Here is a 21,382-nt window from a genome sequence, read left to right as displayed (position 1 = left end):
TGCCGTCAAGTCGATTTCAACTCACCGTGACCGTATAGGACAGGGTAGAACTGCCCCACAGGTTTCCAAGGCTGTAAATCTTTACACATCTATCTTTCTCTCACGAAGCTGCTGGTGGGTTCGAATCATTGACATTTTGGTTAGCAGCCAAGTGCTTAACCACTGTACCACCAGGGCTCCAGTGGATGGGTTGTTGTTGTTGTTATTGTAGTTGTTGTTAGGTGCCGTCAAGTCAGTTTGAACTCATAGCGACCCTATGCACAACAGAACGAAACACTGCCCGGTCCTGAGCCATCCTTACAATCGTTGTTATGCTTGAGCTCATTGTTGCAGCCGCTGTGTCCAGCCATCTCGTTGAGGGTCTTCCTCTTTTCCGCTGATCCTGTACTCTGCCAAGCATGATGTCCTTTTCCAGTACTGATCCCTCCTAACAATATGTCCAAAGTATGTAAGACGCAGTCTCGCCATCCTTGCCTCTAAGGAGCATTCTCGCTGTACTTCTTCTAAGCAGATTTGTTCGTTCTGCAATTCAAAGGCGTCAACTCTTCTTCGGTCTTCCTTATTCATTGTCCAGCTTTCACATGCATATGATGTGATTGAAAACACCATGGCTTGGGTCAGGCATGCCTTAGTCTTCAAGGTGACATCTTTGCCCTTCGACACTTTAAAGAGGTCCTTTGCAGCAGATTTACCTAATGCAATCCATCTTTTGATTTCTTGACTGCTGCTTCCATGGCTGTTGATTGTGGATCCAAGTAAAATGAAATCCTTGACAACTTCAATCTTTTCTCCATTTATCAGGATGTTGCTCATTGGTCTAGTTGTGAGGATTTTTGTTTTCTTTATGTTGAGGTGAAATCCATACTGAAGGCTGTGGTCTTTGATTTTCATTAGTAAGTGCTTCAAGTCCTCTTCACTTTCAGCAAGCAAGGTTGTGTCATCTGCATAACACAGGTCGTTAATGAGTCTTCCTCCGATCCCGATGCAGTCTACTTCTGAAAAGCATTAGCCAGTGATGGGTATAAATAGGCCCATTACGGTGCATGGTTCTGAATAGGAGCTCCAGGAAAGTAGAAGTGGCTTTGGTTTCCCAGGACCAGCCTGGAGAGTGGCCTCCTTCTCTCCCTTTGAGGGGGGCAGGGATCAAAGACCACAAAGGCCCAGGGCCTGGGCCACAACAACAAAAAAATCATTGCCGTCAAGTCGGTTCCAACTTACAGTGACCCTATAGGACAGAGTAAAACTACCCCATTGGGTTTCCGAGGAGCGGCTGGTGGATTCAAATTGCCGACCTTTTGGTTAGCAGCTGAGCTCTTAACCACTACTCCACCAGGGCTCTGGGCCACAGAGGTTTCTCCTTAATTGAGGTAAGCTGAAAACCAGACCTCACAGCCCAGGAGTCTCTGCTGTCCCCAAAGAGACCAGCAGGGGGCGCTGCGTGCCAGGGCTTGGTTCAGGGTTGGCCACTAGATGCTGGCTGAACGCTGGTTGAGGACGCTTATTAGGCCTGCGGCATTGGGGTTTTTTAGGGAAGACAGGGAAACCCTGGTGGCGTAGTGGTTAAGTGCTATAGCTGCTAACCAAAAGGCTGGAAGTTTGAATTCACCAGGCGCTCCTTGGAAACTCTAGGGGGGCAGTTCTACTCTGTTCTATAGGGTCGCTATAAGTCAGAATCGACTCGACAGCAAGGGGTTAGGGAAGACTGGAAACCCTGGTGGCGTAGTTAAGAGCTACACTGCTAACCAAAAGGTTGGCAGTTTGAATCCACCAGGTGCTCCTTGGAAACCGTAGAGGGTCGCTATGAGTTGTAATTGACTCGATGGCAATGGTTAGGGTAGACAGCAGCTGGGCGCCCTAGGCAGTATCAGATGGAGTCTCCGCATCCTGTTCCCACCTGCCCTCATGCCTTAGTGCCCTGATCTGCCCAATGGGGAAGGTAAGAGATTTCTTCTGGGTCTCAGGTTCCCTCCAGCTCTTGGGAGCAAGGCCTCTGCACTCTGCTCAATCACTAGACACTGCAGGCGCAGGGCTCTGGGGCTGGGCTGAAGGGCTGGCCTAGGGGCACTGTGATGACCAGTTTCACAGGTGCCACTGCCGAAAGGCATCCACACTGAGCTGGCCTTGCACCCCTCACCCGCACAGATCCTCACTCCAAACACCGGAGCCCTGCGGACTCTCCTGCACCCGCCTGCCCCGAGCCTCTTCCAAAAGTGTAATCAGTATCCCAGTGCAAAGCAAGCCTGGCCACGCCCCTGCCTCCACCTCTGTGTCCCACCCTCCTTACACGGATGCACCACCTTTCATTGGCCTCGCCCACCACTCCTCCCCTCTGCTCTACTCCAGCCCTTCAGCCCCTAGTCCGTTTCCCCTGCTCTGCCCTGCCCACTGACCTGGAAGAACTTCAGGGACGCCCAGAGGCTCCTTCCGATCAGCTGTCCTCTGTCCCGCATTCCATCCTGACCCCCAGCAGGCGACCGTTCCCTTCTGGGTGTCCCTTCAACCCCATCCCAATCTTTCTGGGCCAAGGGCTGGGCCCGAGGGGAGCACTCAGGAAACTAATCAGACTGGGACATCGGGGAGTGGCAGCCCCTTTCTGCCAGACCGCAGTGCCCTGCACCGGCTGAAAGACTGAGATGGGAAAGGCTCAGGCTCTGCAGCCACACAGGTCAGTTTGAATCCTGGCTCTCCCACTTTGTGACCTCTGTGTGCCTCAGTTTTCCTGTCAGCAAAATGACCCCACAGGATCATGGAGAGTGAGCGTGATGCCCATGGCTGATGCTGGGAGGTCCCAGAAACCGAGTCTGGTGAGTGCTCAGCTGTGCTTAGGGCTCTGATCCAGCAGCCATGGGCCTGCTGTGGGCAGTGCAGCAGGACACAGCTCCTTTCCCAGACCAGTGCCCTCCGTCCCACTCCCGCCCCAGGCCTCAGTATCTCCGACTGGGTTGGGCAGTTGGGTTCCTGCCCAGCGAGGTTCCAGAGACTCCCCAGGGCCACTTCTCTGAATCCCTCTCCTTTCTGGTCCATGAGGCAGGAAGAGTCCCTGTGGCCACATCATGGGTGAGAAATAGAGGCACACAGACCATAAATGACCTGTCCAAAGACCACCAGCAAGTGGACGGTGGACCCGGGCCCTGTTCAGGGCCCTGTCCACCAAACTACAGTGGGTGCCTCTCTTACAGCTCAGCACAGCCAGTTCAGCTGAGCTTCACGGAGGCACAGAGGAGGGAAGTAGCTTGCCTCAGGTCACACAGCAGCCTGGAGTAGCATCAGAATTCCCTGGGCTCCGCATAAGGAGGGCCTGCTTCTGATTCCTGCCCCAACCACTGAGCGTCCTCCAGTCCTGACATCCTCTGGGAAGCTGATTGGCTATGGCCAAGGCTGGGGCTCTGGGACAGTGGAAGAGCTGGAGAGAACTGTGGCCATGGATGGTGCACGAGCGGCTGGCCCAGGGCAATGGGCGTGAGGATAGGGCGAGGGAGAATGCCAGGACCTGGTACCTTGGGGGCTGGGGGCAGGACAGTGGGTGGAAGCTGGCATGGCTCCCCTGTTTCTGGCCTAGCTACTGGGGTCGGGCGGGGGGGAGGGCATGGGAGGGAAGAGGTTTGGGAGTTAAGATAGTAAGTGCAGTTGGGCATATTTGCCCGGGGTATTCCCATGGGTCTTGAGCTAGTGGGGCCATATGAAGCAGCTGAGGAAGCAGGAAGGCAGAGAGGGATAGAAGAAAACCAGGGAACAAAGAGCAGCAGGGCAGGCAGGGGTGACAGGGATTTAGGGAGGAGCACCTTGGGCTTTTGTGGCAGGGCTCCAGCTCTGCTGAGATTCAGGATTCAGGCAGAAGCGCCCTGGCCACGGCCAAGTTTGAACCAGCCCTGACCGGAGTCCAGGCCCTCTTAGGCCAAACTCCTGGCCTGGCTATGAGCTCACCAGGGCGGGCAGCAGTGGGCGTGAAGCCTTGGCCCAAGAACACCAGACCACAGCTTTCGAAGGCAATGGCCCAGTGATGTCATTGTGGTCCAATGATTATTGGCCAGGATGCTGCCCTCCTGGACCAGAGGCCAGCCATGCCCCTCAAGCGGGGCAATCCCTTGGGCTTCCTCTCATTCCCATGAACCATGAAGTCAGAGTGTAAGCTGAGGGGGTGGAGAGGAAGGGGTGGTGGGTTCTCTGCTGGCCAACCCCCTTCCTTTGTTCCGGGACCCCAGAGGAGGAATCATAGTTGGCCCAAGCCATCATAGCAATCTCTTTCTTCCTGGCCAGGTACTCACTTTCCCAGCCTGTCTTGCAACTAGGTGGTTATATGTCCAGTAGTGGCCAATGAGACACAATGAGTCTATGAGGGGGGGTTACCCCACTTTTTACTTCCTGCTTTTGAACACAGGGTGAGGGTGTGATGCCTTGGGCTGCAGCAGCCATCTTAAAACCATGAAGCACCAAACATGAGGACAAAAACCACTTCACTAAGGAGGCAAAGGGGAAGGTTGTAAAGAACCTGGGTTCCTTGTGACCACCTATTGTTGAACGAATGGTAAATGTTCTTATGAAATAAGCCACCAATGGCTGGGTTTCTGTTACTTGGCAGTGAACACATGACCCCCCTAAACGTTCTTCTTGGCTGAGGGAGCAGAAGCCTCTGTTTCCAGGCCTCTGGGTTGCTACTGAATTCCAGCAGCCTGATTTCTGACTCTGTCTAGGGTGTGCCCACCTGGTTGCTGCCTTCATCCACCCTGACCCAAGCCTCTGATCTGAGCCCACCTCACGTTCTTTAAGACTCCTGCAACCTCACCTGGCCTCCATGTAGCTCTTGAGGAGCTGGGTTGTCCTGGCCCTGCTCCCCATACTGTGTACTCTCCCCAGGCTCTGGCCTCCCCCCAGGCTCTACTTTCTCCCCAGGCTCTGCCCTCTCCCCAGGCTCTACCTTCTCCCCAGGCTCTGTCCTCTCCACAGACTCTGCCCTCTCCCCAGGCTCTGCCTTCCCCCCAGGTTCTACCTTCTCCCCAGGCTCTGCTCTCTTCCCATGCTGTACCGTCTCCCCATGCTGCCCCAGGCCTGGCTCTACCCTCTGGCAACATTTGCTTCCTGACGTCTTCTATTCCTACCCCCAGAGGGCTCCTGGCCCCCAGCAGGCGAGGCTGCCCCAGGCTGCCTGTGCCCAGAGCCCTGGGCTCCTTGGACACTCAGAAGGACTGGGAGTCCAAGGACAGCTGTTCATTCCTGGGTGCTTCTTAAAGCAGGTGCCCTGCAGTGGTGTCTCCTCGTTTACCTGTCCCTCTCCCCAGAAGGTGGGGATCCAGCATGGTCCTTGGCATCTGTCCAGCACTTGCATTTACAAAGCTGGTCCCCCACCGTCTCCCCTGAGGCCCCTAGCAGCCCTGCAAGGCTGGTACCCTGATCCATTCTACAGATGAGGAAGTGGGAGCTTCGAGAGAGGGTATCCAAGACCCTGAGCTGATGGATGGTCGTCCCACGTATGTCTGACTCCAGGTGACAGTCACCTGGCAGTCTCACCCATTGGGCAGGTATCCTTATGCACTAGCTCTCAAGGTAGGAGGCAGGGCCAAAGGGCAGTGCAGGGTTGGCAAGGGCTGTGTGTGTGTGCGTGCATGTGTGCATACACATGGGTGTATGTGCACATATACGCGTCCATCAGTGTGCATGCGTGCATGTGTGTGCATCCATGCACATGTGTGCATACATCTGTGGGTGTGCATGCATCCGTGTGTGTGTGCATGTGTGTTTGCACATGCACGTGTGTGTGTGTTGTGCCTGTCCCCTCCAGGGAGATGTGTGTCAGGCTCTTGGGAACTGGGCCACAGCCAGATCTCTGAGGCCCACTCTGAGAGGTTCTTGCTGTCAGGGCCCTCAGCTCCCACCTTGCTGCTTTTGTCCTCACTCTTGCCACCCTGCCAGCTGGCCAGGCATGCACACCTCCTGCCAGGGAGCTCTCTCCTGCGTGGTGCCACCTGCTCCAGCCTGCCACCATTCTGCCGTCAGAGTTCTATCTTGGGCTTAGACGGATCCAGCCTCCCTGGTCCTAGCTCTGCTCTGGAAGCCAGGTGCCCCCAGCAGTTCCTGACACCCCAAGAGGCTCCACAGAGACTTGGAGGAGGCTGCAGCAGCCTCTTAGGCATGTCCTCCTCTGCGAAGCCCCTCTAGCCAACCACACAGTGGCTGGTTTCCCTGAAGGCTGTGCAGCTTTGGCCTCACCGTGCACGGGACCATCTGGGGCAGATGCTTCTGTGCTCCGTACATGTCCTCCCATCCTGAGACAACACTGGCTTCTCACCACAGGCACCTGCCACTCTCTCCTGAGGGCTTTCTTTGGCCACAGGAGTGGACACAGTGGGCACACGGGGCAGGTCGGAAGTGACAGGGAATAACCCCCCAGGAGAGCCTTCACCCACTACGGGTACAGGATAAATTGTTCAGCTTCCTCATCCCTCGACAGGCCAGCTCTGGGGCATGCTCCACACAGTGCCCCAGAGGCCCCATGGACTGAGCCCCAGTTGCCAGAAAGGATCGCTGTCCATTAGTACTCCTTCAAGCCACACATCCTCCCTCCTGTGTTGCTTCCTCTCTCCTCTCCCAGTGCCACCTGGCTTCACCCCCAGGGGAATTTCTTGTCCTTAGTCTTTGTCTCAGGTCTGCCTCTGGGGAGCCTCGCCCTAAGATGTTCTCTTTCACTGATATAGACGGAGGTGCCGGAAGCTGCTGCTGCCCATGGCTACTACTCCACTGTGGCTTCCTGTCAGCCCCTCTTTGGGCAGGCCTGAGCCAGCTGGTGGGCAGGTGGAGAAGGTCCCAGGCCTTCCCAGGACTCCAGGGCACTCAGCCAGAAGCATGCATGCACCGCGCTGGGGGCTGCAATCTCCTGCCCCAGGAGGAGCCAGAGTTGGGGACAGCAGCCTGGCAGGGGGGTTGAGACAGCACCTCACTCCCCTTTCCACTGAGGGGCCAACTTCTGAGAGCTCAGAGCCATCTGCCCGCCCCATATTCAGATCAGACCACTGTCTGGGGCCTTTTGGTTTCTTGCTGTCCTCACTGTCCTCACGCCCATGCCCATCCCCTCCCCCGGGGGGCTGGCCCAGGGCCGAGGAGGCCACCTAGGGCCACACCAAGGTCCCAGCAGCACCCGCCCCTGGGACCACGCTGCTCAGGCCTGCTGGGCTCCCTGGGACAGGAGTTCCCCATCACAATTGGCAGGTGCCTGATGTCTGCCCTCCCCCAGCCAGCTCCACAGGCCCAGGCTCCCGAGCCCATCTGACCTTGGCCTCCAGCGTGGTTAGCCGCTCGCTCATGTCGCTGAGCCGGGTGCAGTTCATGCATTCTGAAAGAGGAGAGGAGCAGAGGTGAGGGCAGAGGCTGGCCTGGGCAGGGCAGGGCAACCTCTCTGCTCATTCTGCCTGGAAAACTCCTACCTAGCCTTCAGGGCATTATTCTCAGAGTCCGCTCCTCAGTGCAGCCAGCTCAACCTCTAAGCTTCTTTCTGAATGCCTGCCCATAGCACATCGGACTGTCTGAGTGTCTGTTCCATGTCAGGGCAGGGCTTGCAAGCAGCCCCTCAGAGCCAGGGCACAGGGGGACAGGGACGGGGCTGGGGCTGCAGAAGTGGGCAGGCCTAGCACAGAGTACCTGGAGTGGGGAGTGAGGCAGTATCCTCAGGCCGGTGGGCAGCTGTTGGAGGGTTTACATGGGTGAAAGCCCAGGTGAGTTTTGCCTTTTAAAAAGCTCCCTGGGGAAGCCAAGTGTCCATGGGGTGGGAGTGGAGGGACCGAGGCAGGAAGGCCAATTTGGAGAGCAGTATGTATGAACCCCCAGGCACGCATCTGCCTGTGCCATGATATTCTATTTGTGTCTGTCTCCCCCAGAGATCGGAGCTCTTTAATGAGGAAATACAAGGTTCAAAGCCGCTCTGAAGAGTTTTTATTACTGTAGAAGTCAGGGATGGCCTACATTCTTTCCTTTCCTGGCTCAGTTCAAAGCTTGACCTCACAGGAACCCCATTCTAGTTAAACAGACACAGAGACCAGGAGGTCTGTGGGTAACTCAATAGGTCCCCCTTGGCATGCTGGGGCTGACCAGCTGGGGCCCCTTGGATGGGGCGAGCCCTGTGTGCTCACCATGCTGGCCTACAGGCCCCCACACTGTTAGTCTCCATCTGTCCCTGGAGATCCCCCATCTTTGTCACTTATTTTAAGCCTGAACACAAATCACCTTGTCAATTTTCCTCTTCTAAAATACCATTTCCTCCACAAGAGATGTGGGGAGGCTATGAGGGGTCTTAAGATCATGGGGATAAGTGATCCAGGCTCTGTCCCCCTGAGGGTGCCCAGCCACTGGGCAAGGGGTGCTGAAACCCGGCCTGCCTCCTGCTCACCCAGCCATACCTGGTTTACATGAAGGCGCCATATGGGCTGGCAAAGGCCCTGCTCAGCCTAATCTCCCTCCCTCCTTCCCCTTGGCTGGGCCAAGTTGGTGGTTTACAAGAATTTTTTAGGAACAGAATTCTCTTTCCCCCTCAATAAAACCTTGTCAGTAATCCCAATACATAGAGCAGATTAAAGACCGAGGTATAAACACTGGAACGTTAAAACTAGAGGAATGTATACATTTTTCCTGACTCTGTGATGGGGAAGGACTTTGTAGACAGGGGATGGTTTGGGGGTAAACATGGTGGGTCGAATACACGTGTTTTGTCTAGTTCCTCTCAGGAAAGTTATGGTAAAGAAATAAAAAAGGTATAAAACTACACGGCAGAGAGAAGGGCAGAGGAGACCTCTCGGCAAACAAGCGATGCCAATAGCATCTTGCAAGATGGAACATGGCCAGGTGAGAAGTCTTCGCTTAGCAAACCAGAGAGGATGGGGAGAGTGGAGACCCCAGGCTCTCCTGAGGGCTGAGGATAACTCCAGATGGGAGAGTGGAGGGCTCCCCCATGGCAAAACCAGGAGGCCAGGCCCATATGCATTGACATTTAGGGAGGCCCCCAACGAAAGGCTGAGTTCCCATGAGACCAGCCCTCCATGAAGTCCCCAGTCAACAAGGCCCAGTAACGTAGGCAGACACAGGGATCTTTTTAGCATCTCTCTCTTAAAAAAAAAAATTTTTTTTTTTCTCTTAAATATAAAAGATAGCCAAAGAGGATCCTGTTTGTCTACCCACCCATCCACTTACTCATTCACCCACCCTACCCCCGACCCAAGGAACCCTTGTGGGGTAAAGTTTAAGTGCTTGGCTGCTAACCTAAAGGTGGGCATTTTGAACCCACCAGCTGCTCCGTGGAAGAAAGACCTGGTGATCTGCTCCTGTAAAGATTACAGCCTAGAAAACCCTATGGGACAGTTCTAGTCTATCCTATGGGGTCACTATGAGTCAGAATTGACTCAAGGGCACACAACAAGAACAACATCCCTCACCCATCCACCCACCCTACTTTCTACTCATCCGCTCACCCAATCACGCATCCACTGACCCATCTACCTGCCTTACCCTCTACTATCCACTCAACCTACTTCTTACTCACCCACGCACCCTACACTTCACCCATCGACCTGCCCACCCCCTCACCCTCCTAACCATCCTTTCATCTACTTGGAGGTGTGTTCATGAGGCCCTTGGTGGCCCTGGGCTAACACTGATGGGGTGCCCATCCTTTAGATGCTGTCTAGTTGGAGAGAAGGTCCATGAACCCCGAGCAGCTGTGTGCTATGGGGATGAAGTACAGACTCTGGGCCAGAGCTGACCTGGATGACCTTGAAAACAGTGACTCTCTTGCTCAGGCCTCAGTCCCTCCTCCACACTGGGGGCACACCTCAGGGCAGCGGGAAGGTGGAGGCGGAGATGGATGTGGGTGAGCTGTAAAGTGGAGCTGTAGTCACAGAAAACCACCAGTCACCCCACCCAGGGAGCTGTGAAAACCACACGTTCTTGAGACGCTTAGAGGCCAGAAACACAGTGTTTCCAGGTTCTGAGGCAACAAATAGGGCTTTCTGTTGGGGGGAAGGTCAGAAGGGAGAGACGTGCCTCAGCCTCCAAGGAACCTATTTCTGGAAAGTGTGCTGGCCTGGGCCTAGTTTGCTCTGGCACCAGGCACTTGCCTTGGCTGTCAACGGGCACAGGGTGTCCAGCTCCCCAGCCAGAGAGGCCCAGCCAGCCGGGGCAAAGGGGAGGCAGCCAATTTGGGCTCCCCTTGCCACCTGCCCGGGCAAATGCCCCGAATGGGGTGAGTTTTATGGCTCCCCGGGCACTCTGTCATCCACAGGCAATTAAACAATGTTTGTTTAACTTGCTTTAATTATTCGCCAGAGCTGTGGAAACACAGAAGCAGTGCTGGTGGGGCCGGTGCTGCCACTGCCTGGCCCTGTGACCAGCCGAGGCTTGGCCCTGTGACCAGCCGAGGCCTGGCCCTGTGACCAGCCGAGGCCTGGCCCTGTGACCAGCCGAGGCCTGGCCCTGTGACCAGGCGAGACCTGGCCCTGTGTCCAGCCAAGGCCTGGCCCTGTGACGAGCCGAGGCCCCGCCCCGCTCACTCGGGCCTACTCGGGCCTCTGTTTCTCTCTCTGGGATGAAGGCCCTGAGGGTGCTAACTTCCTGTGATTCTCAGGACTCCCATGTGTTCCCAGCACCCTCCTGCAGCACACACAGGACATTTCCTGGGCTCTAGGACACAGACGCAAAGACCAGTGTCGGGAAATCTCTGACAGCATCTGAACATCGGAAGTGTGGATGTGTAGGCAAGACGTTGTATGAGAGAGAGCAAGAGAGAAAGGCTGCATTGTGAAGGAAAGAGAACTACAGGAAACCTCGGTCTAGTCTGCCACTAACTCACTGTGACGGGTGAGGCCCACTCCCTCTCTGCACCTTGGTTTCCCTTTCTGTAAAAGGGGTTTGCATTGGCTCAGCTCCAGTGGCCCTAGGCACCAAGACTCTGCTCCTGCCACTTGTCTGTGCCTTTGTACTTGGCCTCTCGCTTCTGGCTCTGGCCCCCACTGCAGGACCATCAGTTGCCAAGTCCACCTGCCATTTGCCTTTGGCCAGCACTGCTACCGGTGATTGCTCTGCACCCAGAATTCAGGGTTCACCTCCTAAGTGAGGCTGGGTTCCCAAGGCCTGGGAACCCCGGGGGCTTCTCTGATAGGGTAGAAGACCTGGGTCTCTACTGCAGAGCAGTCTAAAGTGGCAACGTGAGTCCATTAAGTGCTCTGAAAAAGAGCCATCACCTGATGCGTGCGAACGTAATGAAGGCCAAATTCAAGTTCTTGGGGGGAAATCTGGGACTAAATCAGTGCTATACGTAGTGATACAAATCTCTAATATCACGTGGAAAACTAAGCGAATAAAAAAACTGAATTATCACCTTCCCGGAAAATGAAAAATCTAAAGAAAGCAAAGGCAATCTTGGTATACTACCTGATTCAGCTGCGAATACGATTTACTTTGTTATGGCGCTCTTGTCTTAGTCATCTAGTTCTGCTGTAACAGAAATACCACAAGTGGATGGATTTAACAAAGAGAAGTTTATTCTCTCACAGTCCAGGAGGCTAGAAGTGTGAATTCAGGGCACCGGCTCCAGGGGAAGGCTTTCTCTCTCTTTGTCGGCTCTGGAGGAAGGTCCTTATGATCAGTCTTCCCTTGGTCTGGGAGCATCTCAGCGCAGGAACCTCAGGTCCAAAGGACACGATCTGCTCCCAGCACTCCTTTCTTGGTGGTATGAGATCCCCATGTCTGTCTGCTCGCTTCTCTCTTTTATATCTCAAAAGAGATCAGCTCAAGACATTATCTAATCTTATAGACTTCATCAATATAATTGCCACTAATCCATCTTACTACATCATGCTGATACCAGATACCCGCTGTGGGGTTGAGTCAATTTCGAGTTATAGTGACCCTATAGGGCAGAGTAGAACTGCCCCATAGAGTTTCCGAGGAGGAGTGCCTGGTGGATTCGAAGTGCTGAATTTGTGGTTAGCAGCCATAGCACTTGACCACTAGGTCACCAGGGTTTCCTATTACATCATAGTGATAGGATTTACAACAAACAGGAAAATCACATCAGAAGATAAAATGGTAGACAATCATACAAGAGACTCATGACCTAGCCAAGCTGGCAGATATTTTGGGGGACACAAGTCAATCCATGACAACTCTATTCGTTGTCTATGGATCTAACCGAAATTCTGACACAGCTGTGTTGGGAGGATGGAAGGAGAAGGTTACTGGAAATAAAGAGCCAGAGCCTTCCACAGGGGAGTCAGGAGAGAATCTCTAAGACAAAAGAAAAAGAAAGAGCAGTGTGTATGGTATCTAGCACTATGGAGTTAAGGTCAAAAAAAGAAAGCCTGACTACACACACAAAAAAAACCAAACTCACTGCCGTCGAGTCGATTCCAACTCATAGCAACCCTATAGGACAGAGTAGAACTGCCCCATAGAGTTTCCAAGGAGCGCCTGGCGGATTCGAACTGCTGACCTCTTGGTTAGCAGCTGTAGCACCTAACCACTATGACACAAGGGTTTCCAGCCTGACTATAAAAAAAAAAAAAAATAGGGAACAAAAATTGAGGGTACAAGGGGTTCAGGGAACTGCTGTTTTTTATTGTAAACCTTGAAAAACGACCTGACTTTTAAAAACAATATACATATTTAAGATAATAATATAATAAAAAAAAAAATTTTAAGGGGTAAAAATGTAGAACATGCTTATGATGTTATGTGACAAATATACAAAATTGCGTCTGTATTCTGCTTAAAAAGATGGACAGTCAGAATGAAGGGGAACGTGGACAAATAGAAATGGTTGTGGTAGCAGAGTGAAGGATTATCGGTAAGTTTTTTCCTTTGTTTGACTGAAATTTGTGGGCCTGTGCTGTTACCCACAGCTTGAGCTGGGTAGACCCTGAGGCTCCCTAAGCCCCAAAGGGGAACCTCAAGTTGCAGAGAAAAAGGCTTCCTCTCCCTAACTGTAATCTCTCCCAGCCTGCCATCCACAGGGAAGGCCAACCCTCATCTCTCCTCATTCTGCTAAGGAGGATACAGGCCAGAGTCATCTGATGAGGCAGCCACTAGATTGTTATCCCCATTTTGCAGATAGGAAAACTGAGGTTCAGCAAGGTTGGGCAAATTTACCAGACGCCTCCCAACCAGAAACTGACCCGGAAGTGCATGCACTTTGCTCTTACTTGCTCAACTATTTAGGGCCTGACACAACAACGGCCAGTGTTCACCACCCTCCTGCTCCGCTCTGGGCCCAGTGCTAAGGGCTTCCTGTGCACTGACTCATTAAATCTTCGTAGCAGCCCCATGAGGGATGCTGTTGTTTACAGGTGAGGAAGCAGACCACTGGTGGGGAGCCCTGAGCCTCACAGCATGAGCTAAACACTAGTGTATCTATTTCTGGACTTGCCCTGCACCCCCGCACCCGACCTAGCACTGGCAACCTGCCCAAACAGACCTCAACCAGGCCCTTGGTTTAAGTTCCTGTAACAAGCAAAATACAATTTGCCACACATCATTGTGGAAGTGGGGCTAAGCAAGCCAGAATAGTGGCAGAACCTGGAGCCCTGCTCTAGATTCCTGCACACCTGGTGTTTCCAGTTCAGCCCCCCATTTCCAAGGGTCCCTCTCTGGTGCTCTGAGCACAGCCCCATGGTAGTTGAGAGACCTTGGTGCCAAGGAAGCTACCTTGCACGTTGGCTTCTAGAGAGCCACTTGTCCCCAGGTCATTGCAGACAGACTGGATTTCTCTAAGTCACATACCTCAAAGATGGACCACAGGAAGGAAAAGGCCAGGCTGAGGGTGGGGCCCTACCTTGTGCCTCCCCTATGGCTTCCCATCAGATGCCAGGACAACAAACTCTATCAGGGGCTGGAGAGCCTGCCAGCCGGATACAATGGTGGCTGCTCACTAGGCCCAGCTGTGGGGCTCACAGACAGGAAAGAATAATTGAATTCCATCTTTATATCAGGGACCGCAGAGAAGACAAGGTTTTTCAAGAACTTCTGCCAAGACTTTAGCAAAGAGTAACATCAGTTTCTTCTTGGAGAGGGGCAGCCCTTACATGTTCCTTCACTGTAGAAATACAAATCGGCTGGCTGCACCAAAGCTTCCTGGAACACAATAGAAGCTTCCCTGGACTGTAGAACTTTCTGACAATGTTCAGAAAGAGCCCACAAGGAAACAGGGCGATGCTGGCCAGTGGAATCAATTCACCAGTGCTTATTAGGTACCTGCCAAGTGAGAGACAAAAATACCCAGGCATAACGTCCTCCGTTTGCTAGTGTGGGGGGTGAGACTCAGAGGGGTTCAGCAACATGCTCAAGGTCACACAGCTTGCTGGGTAAAGGCCAGAATCATAGCCTAGGTCTTCCTGGCCTCCACCAGGTTCCACTTGTGAGCCACACACTGTCCAGCACATGAACTTCAAGGCAATGTGAAGATGAGTGCCTACATTGCTGGTGGGGGCGTGAGTGGTAAAACCACTTTAAAGACCCGTTGCCATTGAGTCACTTCCAACTCATAGCGACCCTATAGGACACAGTAGATCTGCCCCATAGGGTTTCCAAGGAGCAGCCGGTGGATTTGAACTGTTGGCCTTCTGGTTAGCAGCCAAGCTCTTAACCACTGTACCACCAGAGCTCCTATGTATGTGTATATGTGTGTGTGTGTGTGTGTGTGTGTGTATACGTACATACATATGTGTATATATATATATTATGATATGACTCACCAATTCTATTCCTAGACATACACCCAACAAAAATGAATGAATATGTTTACCAAAAGACATGTACAAGAATGTTCATAACAGTGTCATTTACTGTTATGGATTGAATTGTCTCACCCCCAAAAATGTGTGTTGAAGTCCTAACCCCTGTACCTGTAAATATGACCGAGGTTTTCTTTTGTAATCTCAACGAGGACATACCAGAGCACAGTAGATCCTGAACCTAACCCTTTCAGAGTGATGTCTCATTAAAAAAAGCATCCTAGACGCTGTCACACACACAGGGGAAGGCACCACAGAAGCATTTACAAGCAGGGAAGGAACGCCAAGCATTGCTGGCTGTCACCAGAAACCAGGAGAGAGGCCCACAGAAGGAACTGACATGGCTGAGACCCTGACTGGGGCATCTGGCCTCCAGAAATTGTGAGAAAGGAAATGTCTGTTCTTTAAAGCCACCCTCTCTGTGGTATATTGTTATGGCAGCCCTAGCATGCTCAGACTTGACAATAACCAAAAGCTCTAAGCCACCCAAATGCCAATCAACAGTTGACAGGATAAAGAAATCGTAGAGTCACAAGATGGAGTATGAGTGAACAACCCCCACACAACCACAGGGATCATGCTCACAGCGTAATGTTGAGTGGAAATGCCAGATCCAAAAGAGCACATATTGCCCGATGCCATTTGTATGAAGTTCAAGAACAGGTAAAAGGAACCCAAGGCATTAGAGTTCAGGTTAGTGCTTAACTTTGGGGAGGGCAGTCACAGAAAGGAGCAGGAGGAAGGTTCCTGAGGGGGTGAAAATGTTCACTTTCTTGATCTGGGTGGTGGTTGCAAAGAGTGGTTAGTTTGTGAAAAACCCATCAAGCTGTTTTCCTAATTGTCCTAAAATACCAGTTCGACCATGTCACCTCCTATGCTCCCCATCGCCCCAAGGACAAACTCTGCAGTGTGGCATAATTGCCACACCCTGAATACTTCTCGTTCTTCTAGGCTTTTGTTTGTCTTGTTATCTTATCTAGAAATGGCTCCCAACCCACCCCAGTGACCAGTTAACTTCTACTTGAGTGCCGCCCCCTCCAGGAAGCCTTCCTTGACTGCCCCAGACAGACTTAGGCACATCCATCTTCCAATCAATCATCATGTGTCCTGTGCACACCTTGTTTTTGCATTTAGCACCTAGGATGGGGACTATTTCTTGTGTGTCCATCTTCCCTGTGGACTGTGAGCTCCTTGAGGGCAGGGGTCATGTCTTGCACTCTTCATTCTTGTACCCTAGAAAAATGGAGGGAAGCATAGTCCCCTGTCACGGGAACTGCAAAGATACTTGTGCTTCCTCTTGGAGAGCCAGCAGTGTGGCCCTTGCGGAGAGAGCAGGACTGGGAGGGGATGCCCTTGCTCCTGCTTTGCTCCAACCCCTCCGCTCACTTCCAGGCAGCTGCATTAAAGCTTAGTGGCTGAGCTGGCCAGTTACAGGTCTCTGGGTGGAATCCTGCCTGCCTTTTCCCACCCTCCTATGTCACACCTGGGTGACGCCCCTGTCCCAGGCTGCTTGCCAGGGAGCAGCCTTGGGGCTCGAGCTCAGGCTCTCCCAGAGGCCAGAATCCTGCTAGGAGAAGCCCCAGTGCTCTCTAGCTGTGTGGCAAGGACAGCAAGGGCAGGAAGGACCAGCCCAGCAGGCCACAGCCACTCCCAGCTCTGCTGCTGGGACAGAGGAGGCAGCACCCTGTGCGTTTGCTGCTTAACCTCCTCCAGGTGCTCAAGAACATCAGCCTGAAGCAGCAAGACTGAGGGTCAAGCGTCCCAAATCAGCATCACGTGACCTAGCAATTCCACTCTTTGGTATTATACTCAAGAGACTTGAAAGCAGGGACTCAGACAATGTTCAAAAAACGGTTGCTGTTGAGTCGATTCTGACTCATGGCGACCCTATAGGGCAGAGTAGAACTGCCCCACTGGGTTTCCCAGGAGCACCCAGTGGATTCAAACTGCTGACCTTTTAGTTAGCAGCCATAGCTCTTAACCACTACGCCACCAGGGTTTTCTAGACAATGCTCACTGCAGCCTTATTCACACTAGACAAAAGGTGGGAAACATCCCCAGTGTCCATCAGCGGATGAATGGATAAACAAAATGTGGTCCACACACACAATGGAGTCCTACTCAGCCGTAAAGAGAAAGGAAGTTCTGATCCCTGCAACGACACGGATGAACCTTGAAAACATGATGCCGAGTGAAAGAAGTCAGACACAAAAGGACAACTAACGTGTGATCCCAACTATATAAGATATCTAGCTTAGGTACCTGCCTTAGAAACAAAAGTTTGTTAGTGTAAGTTATCACTGTAGGGTCTCTATGAGTCAGAATCGACTGGACAGCAAAGGGTTTGGTTTCTCTGGGTATCGGAGGTCGCGGGGTAAGAGTTATTGCTGAAGGGGTTCTGACCTTCTGTAAAGCTTCTGGAAGCGGACAGTGGTGATGGCAGCATCACATGGTGAATGTAATCAATGTCATTCAATGGTAAGGTTAAAATGGTAAACTTTTTGTTGTGTCTATTTGACCACATTAAAAAAATAATTTCCAGGTCAGAAACACAGAAAAGGTGGGAGTGAAATTTGAGGCCCTAGACAGGGGTCGTTATGTGAGGGCCTGAAGAGGAGGCCCAGGAAGGCCCACCCAGGAGGAAGGCTGGGGCAGGGGCCTGGGGACCCACTGCGTGGTGTCCCCTGCTTTGCGTTTGGAGAAGGCTGTTCTTGGTGCTTCCTCTCTGTCCCCCTCCCCCTCTCCCAGTTCCAGAGGACCCCGAGACGCTGGGAGTGGAGGTGTGTGGCTCCAGTGGCTGTCTGTCTGGGCGCACCCTGGCAGATCTGGCTGGGAGCATAAGACCTCCTCATGGTGCAGGGTCAAGCGCCTCTTCTGAAGCCCTGAGCAGCTGTTTTCCATTTCCACTAAGGCCAGAAAAGGAGGGAAAGGGCTTAAACTGTAACAACAAGACTTAAGGGAGAGATAAGGAAGACGTTTTGAGGCTGAAGTTCATTATATTCTGGATGGCACCACCATGGGAAGGAAGGAAACGTTCTCTTCTGATTTCACTAGAGATGAAGGTCTAGCCCATCTGGAGCGATGCAAGAAAAGCATAATAAAAAAAGAAAATAGCACCTTATGTTCAGTGCTGGACAATGCTACTGAATCCTTTTTCATGTAAATTTATTTAACCCTACCATGTTGTTGTTGTTGTTGGGTGCCCTTGAGTCTGTTCTGACTCACAGCGACCGTATGCACAACAGAGCGAAACACTGCCCGGTCCTGCGCCATCCTCACAATCGTTGTTATGCTTCAGCTCTTTGTTGCAGTCATGTGTCAATCCACCTCGTTGAGGGTCTTCCTCTTTTCCGCTGACCCTGTACTCTGCCAAGCATGATGTCCTTCTCCAGAGACTGATCCCTCCTGACAACATGTCCAAAGTATGTAAGACGCAGTCTCGCCATCCTTGCTTCTAAGGAGCATTCTGGTTGTACTTCTTCCAAGACAGATTTATTTATTCTTCTGGCGGTCCTTGGTATACTCAATATTCTTTGCCAACACCACAATTCAAAGGCATCAATTCTTCTTCGGTCTTCCTTATTCATTCTCCAGCTTTCACATGCATATGATGTGGATGAAAATACCATGGCTTGGGTCAGGTGAACCTTAGTCTTCAAGGTGGTATCTTTGCCCTTCAACACTTTAAAGAGGTCCTTTGCAGCAGATTTACCCAATGCAATGTGTCTTTTGGTTTCTTGATTGCTGCTTCCATGGCTGTTGATTGTGGATCCAAGTAAAATGAAATCCTTGACAACGTCAATCTTTTCTCTGTTTATCATGATGTTGCTCATTGGTCCAGTTGTAAGGATTTTTGTATTCTTTTTGCTGAGGTGCAATCCATACTGAAGGCTGTGGTCTTTGATCTTCATCAGTAAGTGCTTCAAGTCCTCTTCACTTTCAGCAGGCAAGGTTGGGTCATCTGCATAATGCAGGTTGTTAATGAGTCTTCCTCCAATCCTGATGCCCTGTTCTTCTTCATACAGTCCAGCTTCTCGGATTATTTGCCCAGCACACAGATTAAATAGGTATGGTGAAAGAATACAACCCTGGCACACACTTTTCCTGACTTTAAACCAATCAGTATCCCCTTGTTCTGTCCGAACAACTGCCTCTTGATCTATGCAAAGGTTCCTCATGAGCACAATTAAGTGTTCTGGAATTCCCATTCTTCGCAATGTTATCCATAATTTGTTATGCTCCACACAGTCGAATGCCTTTGCATAGTCAGTAAAACACAGGTAAACATCCTTCTGGTATTCTCTGCTTTCAGCCAGGATCCATCTGACATCAGCAATGATATCCCTGGTTCCACGTCCTCTTCTGAAACCGGCCTGAATTTCTGGCAGTTCCCTGTTGATATACTGCTGCAGCCATTTTTGAATGATCTTCAGCAAAATTTTGCTTGCGTGTGATATTAATGATATTGTTCTATAATTTCCACATTCGGTTGGATCACATTTCTTGGGAATAGGCGTAAATATGGATCTCTTCCAGTCAGTTGGCCAGGAAGCTGTCTTCCATATTTCTTGGCATAGATGAGTGTGCACCTCCAGCCCTGCATCTGTTTGTTGAAACATCTCAATTGATATTCCATCAACTCCTGGACGCTTGTTTTTCGCCAATGCCTTCAGAGCAGTTTGGACTTCTTCCTTCAGTACCATCAGTTCCTGATCATATGTCACCTCTTGAAATGGTTGAACATCGACTAATTCTTTTTGGTGTAATGACTCTGTGTATTTCTTCCATCTTCTTTTGATGCTTCCTGCGTCATTTAATATTTTCCCCATGGAATCCTTCACTATTGCAACTCGAGGCTTGAATTTTTCCTTCAATTCTTTCAGCTTGAGAAACGCAGAACATGTTCTTCCCTTTTGGTTTTCCATTTCCAGCTCTTTGCACATGTCATTATAATACTTTGTCTTCTCGAGCCGCCCTTTGAAATCTTCTGTTCAGTTCTTTTACTTCATCAATTCTTCCTTTTGCTTTAGCTGCTCGACGTTCGAGAGCAAGTTTCAGAGTCTTCTCTGACACCCATCTTGGTCTTTTCTTTCTTTCCTGTCTTTTCAATGACCTTTTGCTTTCTTCATGTGTGATGTCCTTGATGTCATTCCACGACTTGTCCGGTCTTCGGTCACCAGTGTTCAATGCGTGAAATCTATTCTTCAGATGGTCCCTAAATTCAGGTGGGATATACTCAAGGTCATATTTTGGCTCTCGTGGACTTGCTCTGATTTTCTTCAGTTTCAGCTTGAATTTGCATATGAGCAGTGGGTGGTCTGTTCCACAGTCGGCCCCTGGCCTTGTTCTGACTGATTGCATTAAACTTTTCCATCGTCTCTTTCCACAGATGTAGTCAATCTGATTTCTGTGTGCTCCATCTGGCGAGGTCCATGTGTATAATCGCCATTTATGTTGGTGAAAGAAGGTATTTGCAATGAAGAAGTCATTGGTCTTGCAAAATTCTATCATTCGATCTCCAGCACTGTTTCTATCACCAAGGCCATATTTTCCAACTACCGATCCTTCTTTGTTTCCAACTTTTGCATTAAAATCACCAGTAATTATCAATGCATCTTGATTGCATGTTTGATCAATTTCAGACTGCAGCAGTTAATACAAAATCTTCCATTTCTTCATCTTTGGCCCTAGTGGTTGGTGCGTATATTTGAATAACAGTCATATTAACTGGTCTTCCTTGTAGGTGTATGGATATTATCCTATCACTGACAGCGTTGTACTTCAGCATAGATCTTGAAATGTTCTTTCTGACAATGAATGGAAGAAGGACCCGGCAGTCTACTTCTGAAAAGTATTAGCCAGTGAAAACCTAATGAACAGCAGCAGAACCCTGCCATGTAGAGACCAAAAAACAAAACAAAAACAAAACCAGTTGCCGTTGAGTCGATTCCAAGTCACACTATGAGGTAGAGACCATTGTCTCCATATTACCAATAAGGAAACTGAGGCACATAGAAGTTAGGTAACATACCCAAAGTCACACAGCTAGTGTCTTAGGCTGGGTTCTCTAGAGAAGCAAAACCACTAAAGCATATTCATATATATAAAGAGAGATTTCTATCAAGGAAATGGCTCACATGGTCGTAGAGGCTGGAACATCTCAAGTCCGTGGATCAGGACAGAGGCTTCTCCTGATTCATTTGGCCGCAGGGGCTAGCGAACCCAAGATCAGCAGGTCAGAGAGCAGGGTTCTTGCTCACAGGCTGCAAAGATTGACGAATCCCAAGATCGGCAGGCAAGACCATAGGTAAGCTGCTAGCTCAAGTCCCAAGACCTGGAGGTCAGACGAACAGGAGCCAACTGCAGGTTCCAGCTCAAGCAAAAGCCCACAAGCCTTGCCAGAATGTCCACTTATATTCAATGCAGGCCACACGCCCAGGGAAACTCCTTTTCAAATGACTGGCTGTTCACAGCAGATCCCATCGTGGAGGTGATCACATTATATCAAATCTCATAATGAAGGTGATCATAACATCATATTACTACTGCCAAACAACTGAGAATCATGGTCCAGCCAAGTTGACACACAACCATAACCGTCACAGCTAGTAAGTGGCAGG

The 21,382-nt window shown here is 51.0% G+C and overlaps 1 protein-coding gene across 2 annotated transcripts in view; it reads right to left on the bottom strand.

The window, feature by feature from the left end:
- The window catches only part of COL26A1 (collagen type XXVI alpha 1 chain), a 248,399-nt gene that overhangs the window by 17,114 nt on the left and 209,903 nt on the right, over positions 1-21,382 (bottom strand). For both annotated transcript variants that reach the window (XM_049904167.1, XM_049904168.1), the window contains exon 4: positions 7,263-7,324. In XM_049904167.1, the coding sequence (XP_049760124.1) occupies positions 7,263-7,324 (62 nt within the window). The remainder of the gene's footprint in view (positions 1-7,262; positions 7,325-21,382) is intronic.

This window comes from Elephas maximus, chromosome 12 (genome assembly GCF_024166365.1).
Source record: "Elephas maximus indicus isolate mEleMax1 chromosome 12, mEleMax1 primary haplotype, whole genome shotgun sequence".
NCBI lineage: Eukaryota > Metazoa > Chordata > Mammalia > Proboscidea > Elephantidae > Elephas > Elephas maximus.
Note: the sequence above shows the minus strand (reverse complement) of the source record. Positions and strands in the feature narration are given on the sequence as shown.